Genomic DNA, 24433 nt, shown 5'->3' with positions numbered 1-24433 from the left:
GAGAAGTTGTGGGGATTCTAGATATATTTCAAAGATCAGAACAGCAGGATTTGATGATGGATTGAATCTAGGTCAGATTAAAAAAACCTTAAAAGGTATTTTGGCTCATGCAACTGTAAGCGTGGATGTAACCGTTTGCTAAGTTGAGGAAGAATCTGGAGAGAGTATTGGGAGCAGTTATAGGTGTTTAGAAGGGTGGAATCAAAATTTCCTTGAGACACGTTATGTTTGAGATGTCTATTAAGACAATCAAGTGATGCTGTCACATGGGCAGCTGGGTAATAGGAACTGGAGTTCAGGGAGAAATTATGGCTAGGGATATATACACATTTGGGAATCTTCGACATATGGGTAATACAGAGGGTGGCCCAAAAATGTATACACATTTTAAGAAAGGGAAAAACGGTTAAAATTGTAATAATATATACCGGTAACAAAAAATGAAAATACAAGCCATGTGTATACATTTTTTTGACACCCCTGGTATATAAAGCAATGAGACCGGACAAGATCACCTAGGAATTGAGTTATGATAGAGAACAGATCTGATGATTGGTATCTAGCGCTCTCCAATCATAGGTGGTCAAGAAGGAGAAAGAGTGGCCAGTGAAGCAGGAAGGCTGATGTCCTGAAAGCCAAGTGAAGAAAGTATTTCAAGGAAGGAGTGATCAAGAGTGTCAAGTACTGCTGATCTGCCACGGAAGAAAGGCCTCTTTCATAGAATCAATAGACACCATTAGTATTCGATAAGGTGTAAGAATACTGTCTGAAGTGGTGCTTCTAAAACTTCATTTATTTATATATCATGTTCATGATATCCATGTATCATCTGTATTAGTATTTAATAATTTTCTTTAAGTTGACTCCAATTTACCCATAATTTAGCAGGTGTGCACAATTGTTTTCTAATGCAAATTAAAACACATATACAACGTGTAAAATAATGTGTACCCAGATATGACCTGAAAGGATTTTATGTACCACTAGTGACATGCTATATGTTACATTCTGGTAAACACTGATGTATATATCGTGCAAGTAACTGCCAAAAGAATAAACAGAGACTGCCTCTGGATGTGGGACTGAGGGCTGGGGAAACCTGGTTTTCATCAAAAGTACCTCCATGCTACATGATCTGCTACCGTGTGTCTTACTGTTTTACTAAGCACAAAACAGTTAAACTAAGTAAAGCAAACAAAAATTCTGTCACACTAAGTCACTTTGTACACCGCCTGGCAAAACAGTAGGCACAAACTACTCGAAGATATTTCTGTATTTCATATCTTTTCCTAATGATTTTATAATTTTGGCCACAGACTCAAAACTGACATTCCTGGATACGAATTCAGCCACAGAGTGTAAGAGAAAAAAGACAGTTACCCACCGCAAAATGAAAACTTTCAATGTTTTATTTTTGACTGCTGCTGTTTACAGAAATATAGTTGCGAGTATACAAATGTTCCAATAGAAGCAAAATATCTTTTTAATATTTAACAAGTTATCACAGATAGCTAAAAACATAGACGCAAATGAAATTCCCCCGGAGAACAAACTGAAAGTATCTGGTGTCAGTGCTTTGCAACCCCAACTATGAAAGCCATACACACAAAAATGTAACCTTATGTCACTGCAGGACAATGGAAGAAGGCAGTTCAGTGGTTGATCAGTGTGCTCAAACAAATAAAATACAATTTAAAAAACTTAAATGGCAGAACCGTAGCTAAACCACGTGAGGACAGGCTAATGAAATATTTGTAATATATTTATTAAAAAGACAAAGTAAAAATTGTCAAAAAAAGTAGCAACTACTTGGAGCTTATCAGTTAGAAGTAAGGGAACAGGGCGAGCAGATACATTCAATAGATGAAAAAAAATGAGCTCAGTGTCACTGGAATCAATTCACAGCCCTAAAGTCATAAACACTTCAGGGCAGCACAGCTCTTTATTGGACACATGAGTCTGACTCCAAACCCACCCTCAAACATCTGAGATGGGTGTGTGTGTGTGTTGTCCTGAGGTTCATCGGCTAAAATGTAAGTGATCCCTAGGAACTATTCAAACCAGGCAAATTACTTCTGGGGAAAAAAAAAGAGCAGGGGTGATATGAGGCTTAAACATGGAGCTTTTAAAAAAGATATTACAATAGAATTTGAATAGAATCATGGTAGGATGCTTTGGGCACAGGAATATAATAAGCAATCAAGTGAGGAAGAAAGGAAAGCGAACAAGAAAGGAGGAATGTAGCTAGAGCATCTCCCAACAGTTTGCCTATATATTTGCCAGCACCAAAGTTTGCAGAGTAAGCCACTTACATTTCCACTGCTAGTATTAAGCAGTAGTGATTTTTATAGAGTATACAATTATTTTTATTTGAAATGTGCATTTTTTCGTGAGTTAGTTAATTGGTGATTTGTAAACAGTGGGAGGAAGATTAGAACAATTATGGAGGTACTGAATTACACAGGGAGATTAAAATGAATACATGTACTTGGCTTGTGGTTAGTTTATATTTACCACGATACATACATTGACAAGGGAGAAATGCCCAAATTATATAATACATTGTCTCTCTAGTGAATCAGGTCTCGTACAAACAAAGCCACTTTTAAAGAAGTTTTATCTATTAAAAAATTAAATAAGGTGCTTTGTTGACATAGCCAGCCGTTTTGTTTAATTATCTCAGATACAAATATAAATACAGGAATGACAATTTTGTTCTGAGAGTTGGTCTAGCCAGACCAAAATTGTGGTCTGCTGGTAAAGAGGCAATGAAACAAAAAAAGTTTTTATTATCACTGCCCACAATGTACCCATTTTATAAACAAACAGGAGAATTTAGCACCTGTCAATTATATTAACTACTTAAATGTCATAACAATTAAAAGAAATATAGCACATTGCACCTATATCTTTAAATCAGTCACTTAATGTAAACTTCTTAGTAAGTGGAAGGAAAATGCCAAACTAAGTGAACTGAATTATTAATAACTAGACTAACTGTATATGTACATAAAATATGCTGTATTTCCATAAGCAGTACTGAGAATAAATTATCATTGCCATTAAAGGATTATGGATAACCAGGTTAAGCTGAATTTATATGAAGAACAATGTATAAACTCTATCTGTATGAGGGGGGGAAAAACACACCTTTCTAGATCTTACTGTAAATAGGTCACTAAACGAGTCGTTCTCAAACGTTAAGCGAGCACCAGAATCTCCTGGGGCGGCTTGTCACGACACAGAATGCTGGACCCCACTCCGGTTTCTGATTCGGTATGTCTGGGATAGGGTCCGAGATTCTGCATTTCTAACTAGTTCCCAGATGATACTGATGTTGGCTGGTGGGCTGACGACCATATTTTGAAACCACTGGTTTATACATACTACCCTGTTTCCCCGAAAATAAGACCTAGCCAGACAATCAGCTGTAATGCGTCTTTTGGAGCAAAAATTGATGTAAGACACGGTCTTATATTATAGTAAAATAAGACCGGGTCTTATATTAAGTTTTGCTCCAAAAGGCGCATTAGAGCTGATTGTCTGGCCAGGCCTTATTTTTGGGGAAACATGGTATATATGTTGAACACATATATGATATATGCTGTTTACTCTAATGTTCCTATGTACATGACACAAAATATACAGGAAAAGGGCTGGTTTTAACTGTCAAACATAGAATAGGAAGATGAACATTTTAATGTTTCTAAAATGATTTTCTGAAGTGTAATCATTTCCCTTTATAGTCAATTACATTTCAAAGTCTTAAGTCCTATTATACGGTCATTTTAGACAACAGTCACATAATACTTATACCAAGTTGCTATCTAAATAAGGGGCATAAATATTCTAAATAGTTCAATGCATTCATTAAGAAGGAGTCACCACTACCAGCATTCCTGACTTCTTTGGAATGATTCAAGTGCATACTATCAACAGGTATTAAGAATACTGCGTGAAGGTCTGCAGTCTTCAGTACACTGACAGCCACGGAAACCCTCACACGTGGGAAGGCAGCTCTACCCCAACACTACCATCCTGAGCCGCTGGCCCTTTCTTCAGGCACCACCACTGTGTTAAGAGGCTGGAACACAGGCAAAATGAACAAAAACCAGATGGACATGCAATTCAACTGTATTTGCTTGAAAGGACTCAGCGGTAACGTCTTCATTTCTTTTAATACTATTTTCCATAGATAGATTACTGAGGTTCTGATGGGTAAAAAGTTGACTAATTAATCACTTGGCCCTGTCTAGTTTGACATTTAAAAATTTGATATTACCAGCCTTTTCTTAAACTATGTGTTTCTGATTTATTTTCATTCATCTAATTAAGGTCATAAAAGATGCTTTAAACACTTCCTGAAATTTAACTACACACATTTGTGTGCATGGAGTCTCACACTAAAATTTTCATTAGCATTCAAGTAAGACCTATCATTAGTTGGCTGAGATGAAGGCAAATTTTGCTAATTTATATAGAGGTTAAACAGTGTAATTCTATAATCTTTTACTTACCCTCTTTCAAAGGACAATTCTAGTAATGTATCTTTTGTTAGTCTTATGCCAAAGGGAGTTGGAAACTTAAGAAGTTGTTTCCTATGGTGACCAAAAAATGGAGCTATAAAAACCTTCCATTTTGTACAACCCCTCAGAACGCCCTTCTAGTTGTTAGATAGGATGCTGCCTGATTCATGAATCACTTAATAAAGCCAATTAGATCAGAAAAGAAAAGATGGAGAAAAGAACGACTAAATGACAAAGGTGAAAGTTGAGACCTGTTAAAATCATTTGTTTATGTGTTTTTGGCAATAGTGAAAAATGAAATTACAAAAAAGGGGGCACTATCATGGTAAAAAGGCACTTTTCTATAAAACATTTAATCTAGGTATAAAACATTAATTTAAAATTTTTCCTGAAAGTAGAGTAAAAAATAGAATTTTATTAATAAATGAAGCTAGAACGGCATGAAAATAAATGGGGGTCAAAGCAGTAATTAAGAGCCCTGGGACAATTCACAAATGATACTGTAGGTATTACTTTGATATTTACTACACTATGAACATTATCACCACAGTTCAGCTTTAGTGACACAAATAATCAGAGAACAAACCTCTTTTAATACGTTATGAGATTCTACTAAACCACCTCCTAGGGCATATGCTTTGAGTTATTTTTCTAATAAAGCTGCTGAACTATAGAATCTCTCTTTCATGAAGTCCCTCCATATAACCAAAGGTACGCAGATACAACACGGCTGCCTTGGTTAGAGATGAAGCCTGCGGTCAGGAAGCTGAGTAAAGCCAACAGGTCTCATGCAAGTTTCAACTCATTGAAAAAATAAACTAGGAAACAGATATTAGAAGAGAAATGTTCACCACAAAGATGAAAAATTCTCAAATTACTTCTAGTGAATATTTATAAACCATGCTGAATTTGAGACTTTGATTATTAAAGCATTTAATTCTGTTCTTTAATTACTGATGCATCTAAACAGATTTTACTTTTCCAAAACAAGTGTCTATAATGGCTTAATCAAAAGGAATTATTACCTTAGTTCTAGAGGGACTCAGATATAATTTCTTTCTCATTTCCTTGGACACTGTTTTTCCTAGGCAGATTAACTGAGTTTCTGATAGGCAAGAAATGCACTATAATGAAATTTCCAGCTATAGCATATACAATAATACAAAAACACAAAAGGAAAGGAGGAAAGAAAGAAGGAAGGTCCCTCATTACCACTGCTTCAATAACAAAGCCCTTTAAAAAGCTGTTCTATGGAGACAGGTGAAAACAGATTTGCACTGGCTAAATAACAACATGATATTCTAATTACAAAGGTAACATGACAAAGCTCAGAAGCAAAATATGACTCCTAAGTATCTTCTCTCATGTTGGTGTGGATATATAATGGAATGACAATAAAGAATAAAACACATACACACACTCACACAGACACAGAGATAAGCTCCAAGCATTGTGAGTTGCTAAAAGTAACAATTGAATGTAACAATATAAAGGAATAAAATGTGTAGTTCATAATTTATTTAGGTCCTTCTGCCACAAATAAACTCAATAAATTGTGTTTCCGATGCCTTTGCTGGTTCAAGGAGTCTCTCCTATATGTAGCTATTAACTTGTAACAGTAATCTGGAAACTGCATTATTAGCACAAGTATCAACCACTGATCACTGAGCTAACTCTTCAATAAGAAGACAAATACTTTTTGTAACCAAATTGTATATTCAGAATGCTGTACTTAACATTGACCTTTAGGGGTAAGAAACATTTAACAATGTTAAAATGAAAACCAAAACATGATTACTGAGTAAGAATATGGTAGCATAGCACAGCCCTTGGGTAAATAACCACAAAATTTATGAAACTAAAAATTAAGTTTTCTGCCTTCATCCAATCAAACCATTACAGTTCAGGTGTATGTTCTGTTCTAAACTTAGATATTATAAAACAGAAAATTGGTCCCTGGTGACTTGGCATTGGCAATCAGCATTTTACAGTGATAAACCTCTTGCTAAACAACACAAGTCAGCACACAGCCAGTTTTCTTGCCACCACTTCATTCATAGAGCAGTGTTAACATTCTAATTAGACCACGATGAATAAGACTGCCCGAGTCTTCCGTATAATCTCTTAAGAAAAAATTCAGAAAAGTCAGAAATAAACTTGCAGTATTTTATGTCTACTTATTTTTAGGCTTGCTGGGTAAGCTTTCTGACATTTGTCACCGCTCTGAATTTTACACTTTCAAACTGAATCACTGGATTGTGTGGCTGGTCTTTCTCACAACCTGAACTATACTGGGTAATTTTTCCCAATGGGGTGGGGAGAGAAGAGATATATTGAAGAAAATGCTTTCAGTTCAGAGAATTTATAAAGTAGCTCTGGATATTACAAGATGGGGAAAATGTTATTAAAATTACAAACATGGTTTTTTTTAGTGTCTTTATAAATAAAAGGCATAGAATACAGAAAGCCAATTAATAATAACAATAACAACAATAATAAAATATTAAATACATAGTGAGCAAAGACTGAATGGCTCATTCTTGTGAAACACCATTTGACACAACTGCCTAGATGGGTTTCCTTGCTCTAACATTTTGCTGAGTGAAAGATCCAGCAAACACACAGTAAGCTGCCTTTAGCCCACTAATAACATCAAGGAACTGCCTGATGGAATGGCCACAGATGAACAGGTCATTTGTTTCAAAAGATACTTAAATACTCAATAAAGACATAACAAACCCCCCCTCACTGTTATCAGACGCCACGTTGTGGTAGAACATCAGACAAACTCACAAATTTACCACAAAAATGTGTGGCAAAAAAAGAATAGTTTATATATATGTATATATATAAATTTCTATATTTATGCCAATGTACTCACTCAGTACAAATAGCAAAATAGTATACCATTTCCTAAATACAAAATATAGCTTTCCAAAAAAATGAAACACACATTAGATATAAACCATCCAAAACTTGAACGATTGAAAACTGTATTCAAAATTAAATGACCCATAGTAGGTCTCTTTCTGAAAAGTTCCCTTCATATCGGCAAGAAGCCTGTACTACTGAAAACGTAATTCAATGCCTCTCAATCAGAGAGAGAAAGAAAGAAAGGTTGGGGGTGGAGGGAAAGGTTGGGGGTGGCGGGAAGAATATATGAGAACTAACAAGTTAGAAGAAGAGGACATTCAAAGAATCAAGGAAGATCATCACAAAAAGGGGGGAAAATCTGGCTGTATAAACAAAATCAACACCACAATTCCACTAAGTTCAACTAAATGTATAGGATAGAAAGAATAAAAATAAAAAACAAACAGAAAAGTAGCCTTTAACAAACAATTAACAGGCTATTTTTTGTACATTTAAAAAATAAATGAAACGGACAAGAATACCAAAACATCTTATCTACATATAGAAGCCACACATAATTTGGCTTTAAACTGTATTAACAGCTTTCTACATGCCAAAAGGAAAATAAGACATAAGCAGGTATCCAGACAACAGGTTGTAGTGAGAAGCAGGCATCCCATGGGTGGTGAGAACACCCAAAACTGTATAACTAATGCTACAACTGCAAGTTCTGGAGTGTGGTATTTTGCTCTTTATAGATGTAACACAAGTTAATTCTTCATTTTAAGTCAATGACATGACCCTGTAAAGCCTAAGGCTTGTGGGAACCATCAGGTAAGTGACCACTTCAAACTGTAAAGCACTGAGGTGACAAGTGAATTACAATCACTGCAGCTCAGGGAGAAGTGATGTTTCAAGAAATTTTACTTTGCCTTTTTTTTTTTTTAATTAAAATATACAGTTTCCTATTGGAGGGAAAATTTTGAAGACTTCAGAACAGCACCGTTCATGGAGGGCGGGGGAATGCATTGTTTCTTGTTTCTCAGGAATCAGCTCCCTCATTCCCGAAAGGGTACACCCCCAACCTGTGCTGCAGGAGTTGCTGGGTTAGCCCAGATCAAAGTGGCCTTTTCCTTTAAGTTGCTACAGGGTCACAAAGCTAGGAGTATATTATCAATTGTCTAAAATAAAGTGAAAAAAGAGGGGAAGAAAAATGTAGGTGAATATAAAAAGGGAACACTGATCCAAGACTGGGTTAAGAAGAAAACAGACTCAAATTACTGTCAGTTTAAACTACTATAGGAGGATATCAGAGCATAATTTACCATATATTATCCCCTTCATTTTTTATAAAGCAAGGCAATTCTTTTTCTATGCACAGTTATGGCTAAACCCCTTAACAGAAAAAAGAGAATTAATAATTCTCTGAAAAATAAAATCAATAGCATTCCAGCTGTTCCCAGTTTGTGTGTTGTCTGCCTTTGAGATAAATAAAGAAGCCTCTTATCTGTGTAGAGCTCTTAATACAGTTTACTTGTCAGAATGCAACCCTTTCAGGTTTTCCATAAAAACAAGAGATTCCTTCGCTTTGGCCAGTAGCTGTGCTTTTACGTTGAAAAAAATCACAGCCTTAGTTATTATTTTCCTTTTTCAAAAGCTGTTACTTGACTAAAACAATGCAGGAAAGAAAATAATGAACAAAAGTAAACATGACAGAATGAATTATTTTCTAATAGCAATAATAACTGAGCAGTCCAGCTTTTAAATTTAACTGTCCTTTTAAAGAAATGGAGCCTAGGAAAATAGCGAATTAATTCTGTCAGCTGGAAACACAAATCGAGTCTCAGTCATGACTGTTATTAGGAATATAAACAATGAAGATGGTAACAATGGTGGCTGATCACTGCAACAGGCAGCATAGGTGTGCTCTTTTGCAGTCACAGAGTAAAATCTACCCATTTACTCAATCACAGTTTTTCAGTTTGTTTTGTTTTTAAAGTAACAGTTCAATAATCCTCATGGAATCACAAGATCTCAGGACATCTTGGAATCAGGATTGTCTTCATGGAATTTCTGAAAAAAGAAAACGTTTAATATAACTCACTAGGGAGGGAAAGCACTTACAAAGCTCCTGTTACCCTGAATGATCCCAAAATATATTTTAGTACTATAAATGATACTTTATCATATTTATATTTCCACAGAGTTTTGTGACTCAATATTTATTTCCTGAATAAGGGAGAAATGAAACAATTATATCCAATATACAATACATACATCAGATTTTCTGTCATTCCAACGCAAAGAAATTTAGAGCCAGAAGGAATGCCCAGTGTTAACAATATGACCATAAGTTATCGCTCATTAATTTATTCAGATTAAAAAAATACCACGTTGTGAGAAAGCCACATTTTTAAAAATTAGAGTCTAAACGTATGATTACTTAACCTAAATCTGCTAAGAATATCAAAATTTATTGATGCTTTTCAATAAGAAAGAAGCCAAAATGCAATACTTACATATCCAGTTAAAAGGAACCAGTCAAGTTGTTCCCTTGGTTTTGCAATGAAACAAGCAAATCAATCTTTTCAATGTTCTGGTTGGTATTTATAGATGATGCCAATGGAGAATTCTCTGGCATTTGCTGAGAAAGAAGTGTTGTCACAGGTGACTGGCCCTCGTTTTGTGGTTGGCCTTGCTGACTTATGGCCATCAACTGATCTGGTAATGCAGCTGGTCCAGAGGTTAAAAGCTGATTACAGTCTGCAGAGACATTTAAAATAGAGAAGCTACCTGATTAGTTACTTTCTGTTAAGATTTGAAGATATTTATTAGTTGCTGGGAGAAAGTTATTACTGTGTTCACTCGGTATAGAACTAAAAGTGATGCACCTGACAGCACCCCGCCCCTCTCCCCCAACCAAAAAGTTTTCACAAAAAAATACTGATATATATCTTTGGTTTTCTGTAAGCTGTATAAAAATACAACTTTGCCTAGTTATCATTATAAGTCCTATATAATTTCCTTGGTATACAAAACATTAAAGATGAGTTTCTACCTCCTTGGAAAATACTTAACTGGCTAACATATTTTCTGTCGTTCTTACTTCATTTTCCTTTTACGTTTATAGAGCTTAAAGTGGCAAAAACATACATTTATATACACTACCACATTTAATCCTCCCAATATCCTTGTCAAGTCTGTAGTATTGCCACCATTTCAGATGTGGCGACTGAGGCTCATGATGGTCAGAAAACACGTCTATGATCTCTCAGGCTATACGTGGTATAGTTGGGACTTGAACTCAGTTCTAATTACCACCTGTGTTCTTAAAACCACAGTGTTTTGTTTCCTTCTAATAATAATAATAATCTGACCATTTCAATCAGTAACATTGAAGAAATGAGAAATCAGAAAGAGTTTCTTACTATTCTGAATGCCAAATAAGAACATTCCTGAAGTCTGCTGAGATGAGCCAGGAGAATTCTGTAGTTGGCTCATGGTGCCTCCTGTAGTGTTGTGAAATAAAGTGGCCTGTGACTGAGGTGAAGATGTGGCTCCTTGGATTCCAGGAATGTTGTTCTGAGGAGAGTAAAGAGGAGACTGCTGCATGTCTTGTTGGTTTATACTGGTCTGCAATGCAGACATGGATGCTGGAGAGAGGAAGAGAGTTACTTGCTGCTCTTGAGAACTGGGTGACCCTTGGACCAGCTGGATCTGAGGAGAGCTATGGAACAAGGAGGTCTGTGGTGATTCGGACTGGGTAGGACCTGTGGGCTGGTTCTGAAATTGCATGGCCTGCTGCTCTTGATTCATGGGGGCCATGTTGTTTTGTTGGTGAAAGATTGACTGGTTCTGTTGCTCCTGATTAGCCATCGGATTCTGACTTGGGTTGAACATCATGTTTGGTGGTGGTTGCTTCTGAGACGCCATTGTAGCCATGGTGTTCTGATTGCTGAATAAAATGCTCTGCTGCTGCTGTTGCTGCTGTTGCTGCTGCTGCTGCTGCTGCTGCTCCTGGGACGGAGAGCTACTCTGGATGGCAACTATTGAGTGCTGTGACTGGAAGATTGCTCCTTGCTGGTTCTGAGGCATTGGATTAGGAGGAAGGGAGCCCAGGGACACCTGAGGCTGAAACAGACCTTGCTGGGAGGGTTGTGCCTGTTCCTGGGAAAGCATAGGGGTCTGGATGTGTGATATTGGAGGCTGCTGCTGGAAAGCAGCTTGCTGCTCAGTGTTTGATGTTGACTGAAGTGGAGAAATTGAGTTTTGAGCTGCAAAAAATGACATCTGTTCTTCTTGGGCCACTGTGTTAGTTTGAAGATTATTCATTGGACTCTGGGAAAGAAATATGTTGGCTGACTGCTGGTCTTGAGGAACAGAAGAGCCCTGTAGCACAGCCATGGTACTTTGAGAGTGAAACATTGGAGCCTGCATTTGTTCAGTGGAGGTTGTAGAAGTCTGGCTGTGGACAATAGGACTTGGACTATGAAAAATAGAACCTTGAGTTTCCTGGGAAAGGTTCTGAGCATCAGCAATAGGATTTTGAGGATGAAAAAGTTGAGCCTGTGAATGAGAAGACTGCTGCAAGAAATTCCCAGATTGGAGTGACATCATCTCATTACCTTGCTGGAATAAACCATTACCTTGTTGCTGGCTGCCACTACTTTGAACACTCATCATATTTTTTGTTGATGAAAAAAGGTTAACTTGAGGTTGACTGTCTCCACTATGTTGCATTTGGACCATGGTCTGAAAGACACTGTTCTGAATCTGTTTTGCTTGTGCTCCGGTTTCTTCTCCATCTCCTGAACTCGATGTCTGAAACATCGGAGTGCCAGGCGTTGCAACCTGCTGTGTGGTGGTTGTAGTAGTTTCATTCCCAGAAACTGCAGGAGGAGAAGAAAACAATTCACACTGCATTTGCATGTCCTCACTGGTAGACAATGCACTCATCATATGAGGGGCCTGCTGGTAAACCGGAGACTGCTGCAGGTTCCCATTCGCTGAAGCAGAGGACGGAAATAACTCGGACTGAATCTGGGCAGCTGCCTGGCACATACTCTGCTGCATCTCCATCACCATTGCAGCGGATGATTCCATCACTTGCTGTTGTTGCTGCTGCTGCTGCTGTTGATTAGACAATGTGTTTTCAGTCTGTGGGTGAACACTTTCAGCTCTTCCAGCTATTAAATTATCTGGTCTGGTATGGACTGCTGGCTCGGTTGAGGAAAACATTCCAGGGTTTACACTATTTTGAATTTGACTGACTTGTTGGAAAATGTCTGCACTAAGCTGTTCTTGAACATTCTCATTACCATCTGGAGTAGAAAATAAAACTGAAGATAACTGTTGCTGTGCCTCTAAAACTTGTTGGACCAAGTCAACATTTCCACTGCTGCCACTAGCAGAACTGCCCGTAAAACTTCCTGCTTGCAACTGCTGAATGGTATTCTGTAGCTGACTCACACTATTTGGTGACGGGAAAATATTTGATGAAATCTGCTGCTGTAAAGTCTGTGCTTGTTCTTGCAATGGTGACTGCTGCTGCTGCTGCTGTGACGCCTCAGTCAGGTGTGACAAATTAACCACTGTCCCATCTGACTGTAGTACCTCTCTAGATGGAGTGTCTCTTGTCTGAAACTGTGTGGCCTGCTGCAGTAGTGCATCACTGTTGGGCAGCTGGCTAGAAGGAGAAACTGCTGGAAAGGTGCCAGGCTGTGAAATGTCCTGTGTCTGGATGGTTGTCAGGCTCTCTGGGTTGTATGCCTTGGGCTGAATCTGCTGCTGCTTTTCATTTTCAGAAGGTAAGTGGGAAGATGATGACGACGAAAAAGACCCATTTCCTGCTATGTTAGAGATATTTTCTAATGTTTGTTGAGTTGATCCAACTGTCTTTGTAGTCTAAAAAATAAAAATTCCCAAATAATATGTATATACAAACATTATGAGCTCACATGATACTTCAAAAATTATTATTCTAAAAACATATGCATATGCAGGACCAATTTCCCACTATTATTATCTGGAAAACAGGTATAAGATTACTATGACTCTCAGCGATAGCATGCCTGATTGTCAACAGGGCATTTTAAAAATATTATAAGCGAAGATAGCCAAACAAAGAAGTAAAAGAATAATCAGCTACTGATATGCTTAGGACATAAAACACATTAATTCTCTGGTTAAAGAATTAATAGCTAGTTAAAAAAAAATTTTCCATTTTGTGATTACATTTTGTGGGTAACATTATAAGGGGAAAACAGGTGAAAAAGGGAAAGGAAGTTACAGGACAAGAGTGGGGCAAAAAACAGACATAAAAATGCCTCTAATTTTGAAAATGCCAAACCAACACTTTCATTAATACCATACATCCCACAGGGTCTAGCTAACATATGAATTCTTCCCTTATCAAAAACATACATTGAAAGTCACTTTGCAGGCTATTATATTGGAGTATAAAAGCATTTACTATGAAAAGCACAATTTATTAATGCTTCCAAAGAGAAACAAATGTGAAGTAAGAAAAGTAAAAAGCATGAACATGAGGTGAAGAAATCAAACCACTCAAAATACAGCAATTTTTATATTTAGGTTAAGATGTGGGGCACTAGTCAATGTAGCTTACCTTAAAAATAGGGGAAGATCTTTTTTCTGCTGTTACTTCCATTGGAGTAACATCTTCACTCTTTATCATACTGCTTGATATGAGTGGAGTGATCAGGGCATTAGGAAGAATATTTACCTTATCTAAGTTACATCCAGTAGTTTTCATTGCTGTATACACACAAAAAAACAGAGAAAAGTTTAAAATCATCAACTACTTCATTCTATAGTGTGTTGACTATACGTCATGATTTAAATGTCTGTTTTTCGATGCTATGGTAGCATGAGATACAAAACTGGTATAACAAAATATGCCCTCCCTTTTTTGAAGTAGCGTTGGCTTGAGGACTCCTGGTATGACCCTGAGACCGTGGATTAAATATCAATAAGCTTAAGCAGTTCTATTATCAAGTAATACCCTCCAGGACCCTTCTCAGGTGCTTTGAATTACAAACAGGATACATTATAGGATACAACTTAGAAATCTCCAGGTTAAAGCTACTCAGTTACAACTGTTAAACTCTCCTTTTTTAGCATATGGATGCCTGGCAGTATAAAGTCAAAACTTTTTCAAGTCCATAAGATTATCTGAACACTTCTCTCAACAAACTCAAGCTTCTCATTAGAAAATGCCACAAGTAAACAAATAAATTTTACTTTCCTAAATTAATGTCTTAGAAAACTGAGAATTTAACTCAACTGACACATGAACACATTTCTCTTCTAGACAGGACTTAAATTTTTTTTTCTTTTCAAAACAAAACTTTAAGGACTAATTTAGTTTAAATTAAATTTCCAAATCAAAACCAGCTTGTGTTTTTCACTTCCTTCTACTCCCACTTTCAGTGGTTAGAGAGTTACACCAAAGAGAAGCAATATATAGCAGATAAGGTATGTTCTATTACTTCATTGTATCTATTTCCCCCCCTTGATTCTTTTGCTTTCTTCTTTTTCATGTATGTGAGTCTGCCACTGGCACTAAGTGGAATCTGTTGATACCACTGATGACAGTCTACTGAATTGAACACATACCCAAATTCTGATCTAAAAGTTTACCAGTACTTTTAGACCCTGTGAGAGAAATACAGAGCCTCCAGAAGGCACAGCTGTTAAATTTCTTAATTTGATACGAAGAAGAAATCGTGGCTACAAAGAGGAATTTTAAATGGTATGTGATATATGAGATAACTGCTACCTTTGTAAATATTTTGATTTAAAAATATTTGAAACTTTCTAGTCTTATTTCAACTTGTCTCACAACCAATTGACAGAAACATTTCTGGTGGAAATTGACTATATTGAGGGAGTGGAAAGTGCTCATTCAACTTTGGATATTCTATGCTTTAATCCTCTTGATAAATGGATCATTTATTCATGAGTTCTCTGGACCTACCTTCACCTAGATTCTACCAATACCAATATAATTCAACTCACAATATAATTTTTACTGAGAGAAAACCAGATCATGCACAGGGAAAGCATTTAAAAATATTTGAGGCCCATATCACAGTACAATTTGAAAGACCATTAGTGTTGTCTTATGTTGATCCTGTAATGTTCAATTGCTAGTCTTGCTTTTGAGTTCTATTAGAATGTGAGCTCCATGAAGGCAGATTTTGTTGTTGCCTGATGCATAGTAGTAGGTCATCAGTGAATTTTTATTGAATGAATGACTCTTCCTTTATCTTTATTGTAGTCAATTTAGTTTGCTGTGGAGTGGTTAATCTTACAGTGCAGTGTTGCATATTTTCATTAATAGTATTTCTGGTATAAAAATTTTCAATATCTAAAGACAGGTTTATATTACAGTTCAATTAGAAACTGCATATATTCACTGACAAATTAGCATCACCTATAGTTACTGCTTAATAGATCTATACATAATTTTCCCCAAAATTTATTTAGAGAAAAATTTTTCCCCTTCTGAAAAATGAGGATAGAATAAGTTGAGCAAGAGTCTTTTATTCCTCCTAAGGAGACCACTGACAAATAGGTATGTCTACTGGTACAGATAAACGAGAAAAGGACATGTTGTCTAATGCCACACAAAGATACAAGTTTCTCTATGGTGGTTGACAATTTAGTTTTCTGAGCCCTAGTCTGGTTTGCTTGCTATCCTAGACCTGCGTGAAGCCCAGCTGGAATCCTGCTGGTGCTGCCTATAGGAGTAGAAGGTGCTTCCCTGGGCTGCCTGGTGTTATTAGGTGGAGTGAGGGATGCTGGACCTGCAGGAGGGAAAGCATTTCTCCTGGTATGTTCTCTGGTCTCCTGGAACTAACGGGCAGCTGGAGGGGCATGTGTGCTGCTGCCTGGTCTGGGCTGGAGGAGGATGGGTTGGTCCCCTGGTTTCTGCTGTTGCCATTCCCGCAGACAGACTGACCTGCTGCTGCTGGCATATGTGAGGCCCTCCTGAGTTCCACTGTTGGCAGATCGAGCTGGCATATGTGAGGCCCTCCTGAGTTCCACTACTTGGCAGGTGTGGGTGGGGGATGGGTTGCCCCCCAAAATCTGCTAGCGAGTCAACTGCTGTCACTACATATGAGTCATCCCACTTAGTCTCTGCAGGGCTTTCCCTTTCCTGGCTTTCTTGACAAAGAGAGCAGGCTTTTCATATTTATTTATTGATTTATTTTTTGCCTATGCCTGTTGCCAGTTCTGAGTTGCAACCTCTCTGGTGCCCAAATCAGCTAAATGGGAGATAAAAAGAAAACCCAAGAAACTCACTTCGTGCCATTCCCTAGCCAGTCCACTTTCTTCTCTATATACCTCAGAGTCCTTTTATGATTGTTGAATTATTTCCAAAGCAGATTTAGAAGGGAAGAACAGGGAAAAGCGAGTCTACACTACCTTGTCCCAGAACCCACAACTGTATCTTAATGGACCTGTAAACAATAATAAATGGCTTGAGAGATGTCACCCTATCTTTCCTTCCTACGTTTTCACTAGGTATTTACTGAGCCCTTACAAAGTTCCAGGTACTATTCTATGTTCTGAGGTTTCAACGATGACTAAGACAGAGAAGCCCTACTACCTGGAAATGTTCTCATTTTAGTGAAGGAGAAAAAAAATATAAACAAGTAAAATACAAACAACTTAGGAGTTGGGGGAGAACTTTTAAGCCAATTCAGAAAATCCAGACTGTAAATAAGACAGACACATTTGACGATCCCAATATCACTTTGAATTGTGAAGAATATTGGTATTGATATTTTATGCCAAACAACTTTTAAATAGTATTCTCTTCCAACCATGTCAAATAACAACTTTTGAAATTTAGGACAATCTTTACTAAAAGTCTGTTGTCAGCAAGCAGCATTTAGGTCAGGTACAAAAAAGTATGGTTAACATATGAATTAAGATTTATAAGGAAGAAGATAATAGAGTGACAAAATACAAGGTTTTAAAGGAAATGTAAGTTGCAACCTCTGTCAGTTACTACTAGCTGTGTGACCCTGAGCAAATCATTTAACTTCTCTAAGCTTTGGTTTATTCACCTGTAAAATGAGATTGAACTAGATTATCTCTATGGTTCCTCCAAGCTCCTAAACATTTCCATAGTTGCAACCAGTTAGAGAAAAATATATGCTCTCAATTATTTTTCACACTCATCCAATTAACCACTCCTACAAAGGTGAAACTGAGAGAATGCACATCAATATTTTATCCCTGGCTCCTAAACCTGTGTCACAGTCTGAGCGATCTATCTGGTGTTTACACTCACATCTACCTAGAAAACTTTCTGGGAATATTCCCAAGAAAATGTTAACAATACTTTATCTTTCAGTTAATTTGTATTACTTTTGCATTAAGGATACACACCACACACACACACACACACACACACACACACACACACACACACACTTGGGTAAAATTGAAAATGAATCATGATGCTTCGGCACTAGACTTAATATTTCACTGAGTAGTTGAGCAGATACCCTCCTTACTCCCCATCCCCAAAACCCTACCTGAGGAATTAGAAACTTACTTCAGAGAGAAAGCTTTCAATATCTGATAATATCATATTTGGGTATCAAGTTCTAGTTCTAAGTATTATTGTATTAGGTTGGTGCAAAAGTAATTGCGGTTAAAAATTATTGCAAAAATCTCAATTACTTTTGCACCAACCTAATACTTGATGGCTATTTATAAGAATGTTATTTGGCGGATTATTGCTATAACACAAATTTAAAAGTCATTCATGTTGCTGTCTTCATCATTAAAGTATACCTAATTAAATCTCCCAGATGGTACCTTGGCATTATACTAAAGCTCTGACTTTAAGGAATCATAAAAATAAGCCATTTGTCAAAGAAAATCCCTGACTCTGAAAGCTATTTTTTTTAATTGATCAGAAATCTCCAATTCATGATATTGTGTTTATAAAAACAAATGAAAATTTTAAATTAGTTGAGTATTCAATTTAATAGCTTCCTAAAATTATTTTTATCATGATTTCAGTTGATAAAATTGTCAAAATAAGGAGGTCTGAATTTTGAAAAAATAGTATGTATTTGTTTCTTATCCATTGTTTAGCCTTGTGAGATTTTGGTCAAATGACTAAATAATTTTTTTTATTAAAAATTAAACATAGTATTTAAAACCTTTCAACCTTCAATTCATAATCTTGTATGAAAATTTTCATATTGGATTAGATTAGTGTTCCACTAGCTTCATACTCTTATGAAAGAAACATCAGGAATTTTTGTAGAAAAGCACTAATACTTCAAAGTTGGCAAAGAACACACCACAAATGTTCATGAGTTTTTTTAATGATTATTTATAATATTATTTATGTAGTAAATATGGTTTGAATTATTTTTGCTTAGATGTGTTACTTTATACACTGAAGCTTAACCTATCCTTTTAAAAATCCTAACTAACTGACCTTGGGCAAATTATTTAGCCCCTTTGGAACCTTGGTTTCCTCACCTATGAAATGAGAATAAGTTATCTGCCTCATAGAGTTTGGAATATTAAATGAGAGAATGCCAGTAAACAGGGTGGCATATTGACTAGCACTGAATGTATTATCAATGTACTTTAGCTATGGTTATCCATCACACAGATTTGTAAATTTTCCTGCAGTTGAATCAGATAATCCTGGCAGTTTACTTACCAGTGCATAATTTCTCACTAATCGACTCTGGTAAGTGTTTGTGGTCAGAAATGATGATGGCAAGTAATACTGAACACATTATATATGTGAATGCTAAATTTTACTACTGACAATAGAAAAAAAATCACTGTATTTGGTAATATGTATTAAGCATATTATGCTCTTTAAAAAGATAAGTATTTTTAATTTTTAAATTTAATTTTTTAACTCATGAATTTCATGGCAGAAAAATATAAGTAAAACTTAGAATTATAGGAATAATTCAATGGCCATTAGGTAATGACACTTTCATATATAATGGCACAAAAGCATCATCGAGTATCACAACTGTATTAGAAATCTGCTAAGAAAAGAATCTACTCTATCACATTATAACATCCTGAAGATTATCTTCATTATCTCTTGGGATCAGCAGGGGAGTAAATAAAGATATCAGAAGAAAGAACAATAATAAAAGAAAGTAAAGCAACATTTTCAAATGCCTATAGTTCATATTCTGGTCTTTTCAGTCTCAATGTCAAGTAGCAATCAATCTTATTGGTAGCAAAGAGATTTACGGACTCTATTTTTAACATACATTATTGTACTTTATATATACTTTTGAGATGTTTAATATTGGGGAACGAAAAACAAAACAAAAAACTCCTCCATTCCAATATATGTTTTTAAAAAGATGTTTATATGGTGAATGAAGGGAAATACCAAGTTAGGAAACAAGTCTCTGCATTCAGAAGAGTTAAAGATTTACTTTACAATATAGAAGATACCTCGTTAAGTGTTCCAAAGCACATAAAACAAAATAGTAAGGTTTGCTAGAGAAAATACACAGGATCACTTATTTACAATTTTTGAGAAGAATCAATTTGGTACCTTTCATGGCCTCTTCAAAAGAGCAAGGTCTTGCTGGACTAGATATTTCCTTCTTTACATTTACATTCAAAGCACCAGCTATCGCTATTAAAAAAAAGAAAAGATTAATGTATTTATTTAAACTTATTCATCTGAACAGATGCATATTTTAAAATTCATTAATTGACTATTTTCTCACAAGGTACCATTAAATTATTTGTTTAGCAGAAATTCTAGGCTGAAATGAGTTTTTATAATCACTAGTCTATGCTCTAAAATTCACCAATCTCCAACTAGGCTGAAGCATATGCTCACTTATCAAAACAAGCGAACAACAGAAAAAACAACAGCAACTTTAAAAAATCCTTCTTGTAACAGTACACACATTGATATCTGATGAATGATATAGAAGAGTGATGAGACTTTTTAAACTTATCAAACATACTGTGTAACACTAGCATGAAAAAAATTCACCATTCACTTACATAAATGATTTATTCAAAAATACAAATTTAGAAACATTATTAATGTAGCTAATTTTTTAAAAACTGATAAACATACAGAATTTATAGCATTATGGCTATTCTTTTTGTAAAATGTTGGGAGAAAGAGTTTGTTATCATTAATGGAGAATCGCTGGGCCATTATATCTAGTCATTATCAACTACATCTACTATGACCACTTTAAATTTAATGGGCCTAAGAACAGAGATCAGTTCTGAATGATAAAGTTAAATAAATTTCAAGTAATAGGTTCTTGCTTAAAATGACTATATAATAATTTTATTTAAATAGATTTCTATTTTTCAATGTATTTATTTTATATTCCTTAACTTATTCAAAATGGGAATTGAGTCAGCCTATTGTCAATTCCTTATTCTTGACATGACAATGTAAAAGAATAGTTATAGACTACAGAGATAGTTAATTGTGATAAAATATATACATCTCCTAAGAATGAAGTTAAATAATTTATCTTAGCATGCTGCACAGGAGGTCCAACAAATGATATACAGGCAATTGAACCGAAAAGGAATCCACAGGCAATTTTTAAGCATAACATTAATTCTAACAATTACAGATTTAAAAATAGAAACTAATCTTGAAAAAAAATTTAATTTCTAATTTTAAATCAAGTTTTAGTCATTTTATTTTAGAGCAACAAAAAATATGAGTAAGTATTATATTCCCCATTTCTAATAAGACTCACCACTGCAGTCACTGCAAAAAGTACCTAATGTGATTTCTGTGTGTTAACAGACCAAAGTGAAAAAAAAAAAATCAAAGGTGCTTTAATGGTTAAGCAAAGCTTCAGTGACTAAGCGGCAATGAAACAAAGGTTTTATGACTCTGCAAAGTATCTAAGTGCCAGACAGCGCACACGCAATATATTTTTGGCAGTATAGACCCAGAGGGCTTTAGAAGGGCTTATGACTTGCAGAGTTTGCAGACCCAGTTTATGTTCAAGTGAGCCCTGCCCAGATTCTACTTTTAGACCATGTACCAAGTACCCAAGATCCCAAAATTTTCTGCACAACTATTCTAGATTATGTGTGCAGTCCTAGGCTTATAGGGTGGACAGAACTTGGAAGCACTGGCTGGGGCATCAAGGCCCTCCAGGTGTTGAAAGGAGCCAGGAGTAAGAAAAGAGGTGTGGCTGGATGGGGATCACCTTTCCTCATGTTGCCATATTCCAGCCTGAAACTCTAAGCAGTCTGAAAATCCTAAATTCAAGTCTGGTCTTCCAGGTAGTTATGAAGGTATCTCGGTCAAATTGGGAGGATAGGATATATTTTTAGTGATTTGTTTGTTTTATATATAAATTTTAAGTATTTAGATAAATGGTATAACAGTTGCCATTTCTACTCTGACTTACAAATATTAGGGTGGGCCTAGTTTTAGCTGTTACAATTGTATATCATTGAATATTTAAATGCTTAACCACAGTCCCCAGATGAATCACAACAGCAATTAGTTTATCGTAATGAGATAGTGCAAATTTTTCTATAACCAAGGTTTCCTGAAACCATATTCTTTCTCATGTACACCTGAAAAGATGATCGCATTTTATAAAATACAAAAAAGTGAAAATTATGATAAATTCTTTATAGCTATATCATAAAGGCAAAAACTGAACATTAGATCTTATTACAAAGTTTGCATGCAATGTATTTATTCCATTAAGAGTTTCTGAGAGCGATTGCTACGGTATCTGTGATATACAAAATATGAGGGGGGAAACTTGAAAGAATAAAGATGTTAATAATTGCCTAAATGTGGCCAAACCTAGTTAATTAGTATAGGCTTTAAAGTAGAAGACTTAAAATCTGTTTTATTTGGCAATCTATCAAAGGGAAACTTCTAATAATCAGCACTTATTATTAAGAAATGAGGATTCCTTTTTTTTTTTTTTTTAAGAAATGAGGATTCTTAATGCTGAAGCTAAGCACTTTTAAAGTCCTGAAGTACTTTATAACTAATCAATAAAAACAAATAACAACAAATCCTCAGTGTTTTCAGGATAGCAAAAAGTTTAAGGCTATTCCCTGACATACACATACACTTCCCTCTTCCCTTCCCACACAAATGATACAGAAGCTCATTAGAAAATAAGTTCTTTTGTATTAATTACACCATCTTTCTCACAATTTTCCCACACAAGCAAAATCTTCCTCATGCAAAATATTAAACGTCAATTATTTAGTAACCAACAGTTACTAAAATGCTTTAACTACAATTAGTTTTAAATCAAACTTTCTTGGCTTTTTGAAGGGCCTTCCTAGAAAGAAAACAAAATATTTGGTCTTAGAGTATAATCTAATTTTCTCTTTCCTATTTTTATTGAAGCCAGTGTATTATTTCTATACTTGGCCTTTTTCTGTCTGAAATTTCTACTTGTGATCTTCTATTCTGAAACAAATACTAAGAGAATTTAATTAGTGCTATATTGTAGCAAGCTGGTAGAAAATAACCAATGTTGTGAAATTCAGACACAATTTTTTAAAAAACGAAACATACATTAAGTGATAGAAAGTAATTTATCAGTATCAGTTACAATTGTCATAGCTATTGTTTCCATCACTTTTTTCACTTTGTACCTCACTGAATCCTGAACTATTTGGGAATAACTTACAGACACAAAATCAATAAACTTACAGATATGGAAGAACTGTTAATTCTGAAGTATACCTGACACTAGAATGAACTGAACCAATGCTAAGCACAACAGAAACCAAGCCTAGGTCAATGGAACATATGAAGTTTCCATTTCCAAAATGTTCTCCCAACTTCTGCCAGGAAAAAGCTTCTCTTCTTCAGGCAGCTAAATAAATGCAGGCAAACAACTCGTAATATACTTTTTACCCAGAGATTTAAACTTGTAATATTTCAATTGCTCTTACTGCTCTGGTTTCTAAAGCATCTATTTAACCTAAATGCTTAAAATTACATTTAAAATATTTATCCACCAGCAGTCTTTGATATATTTGACCACAGAAATTAGAAAATGTTACAGGCATATAACTGTGATTTTATCATTTATCACTCCGAGCTTCTCTCTTGTCTCTCCTAAAATGTATCCTGTAAATCCGCCAGATTAAACTATTAGAAGTTTCCCAAAGTTGTCACTTTCACTAAGGGGTAGTGACGTAAGAGGTACTCAATGAATGGTAATTCTTATTAAAGAGTAACCTGTATGATAACCCTGGAAAGTCTGACTTCACAGCATTCCTAGCTTTTCATTTATTATTAGAGCATAAGGCAGAGATGATTCCCTTAAACTTAAAAGAGTAAAAGCAGCATTTGGTGTCCATCTTAGAAAATAATTCCATCTCCAAAAATACTAGTATCAATTCATCTTAGTATACAACTTTTTATTTTGGTTGGTTCATCTTCATACCCTTCCAAAGTCCTAGAAATTAATTATGCATTTTAATTCAGAATTTTTAATTTTGACATACCTGGGTCTGGAGTGTAAGTGAATGGCTGAACATCATGAGATCTTCCAGCATTGGTCACTACATATATTCCCACTGATACTGGCAAAGTTATATGTTGGTCATGATACGGGGGAACCTTCACAATAAGATGATTCTAATATGAAGAAAATTACAAGAGTCACAAAAGAAGCAATATTTAAATTGAAATTTTGAAATAAAAATTATAATTAAGTACATTTCATGTTAGCTGTAATTTTAAAAGTCTGACTAGAAAAATAAATGTATTTTAAAGGTCAGGTTCACAGGCATCATGACATTAATCTTAAAATTGCTTCTAAGGTAAAATCCAAATGTTTTACAATGGCTTACAAGGCTCCAGTCCTGTCAACTTTATTTCATTCCCATTCTCCCCAGCTTATTACACTCTAGCCAAACTGACCTTCTCAGTCCATTCTTTTAACACACTAAACTCATTTTTACCTCAGAGCCTTTACAACTTATTGTTCTTTCTCACTGGAATATTCTTCCTTCACCTCTTCAAA

At 35.5% G+C, this 24433-nt stretch overlaps 1 protein-coding gene across 6 annotated transcripts in view; it reads right to left on the bottom strand.

The window, feature by feature from the left end:
* Positions 1–1391: 1391 nt before the first annotated feature.
* NFAT5 (nuclear factor of activated T cells 5) overlaps positions 1392–24433 on the bottom strand; it is a 104115-nt gene continuing 81073 nt past the window's right edge. For all 6 annotated transcript variants that reach the window (XM_033127010.1, XM_033127007.1, XM_033127006.1 and 3 more), the window contains 6 exons: positions 23913–24045; positions 19975–20058; positions 14008–14156; positions 10808–13283; positions 9899–10142; positions 1392–9452 (listed from right to left, as the gene is read on the bottom strand). In XM_033127010.1, coding sequence (XP_032982901.1) covers positions 9907–10142; positions 10808–13283; positions 14008–14156; positions 19975–20058; positions 23913–24045 — 3078 coding nt within the window. In that variant the 3' untranslated portion in view covers positions 1392–9452; positions 9899–9906. The remainder of the gene's footprint in view (positions 9453–9898; positions 10143–10807; positions 13284–14007; positions 14157–19974; positions 20059–23912; positions 24046–24433) is intronic.

Source organism: Rhinolophus ferrumequinum, chromosome 15 (genome assembly GCF_004115265.2).
Source record: "Rhinolophus ferrumequinum isolate MPI-CBG mRhiFer1 chromosome 15, mRhiFer1_v1.p, whole genome shotgun sequence".
In the NCBI taxonomy this organism is placed as follows: domain Eukaryota; kingdom Metazoa; phylum Chordata; class Mammalia; order Chiroptera; family Rhinolophidae; genus Rhinolophus; species Rhinolophus ferrumequinum.
The sequence above is the reverse complement of the archived record's forward strand: the minus strand, read 5'-3'. Positions and strand labels throughout refer to the sequence as shown.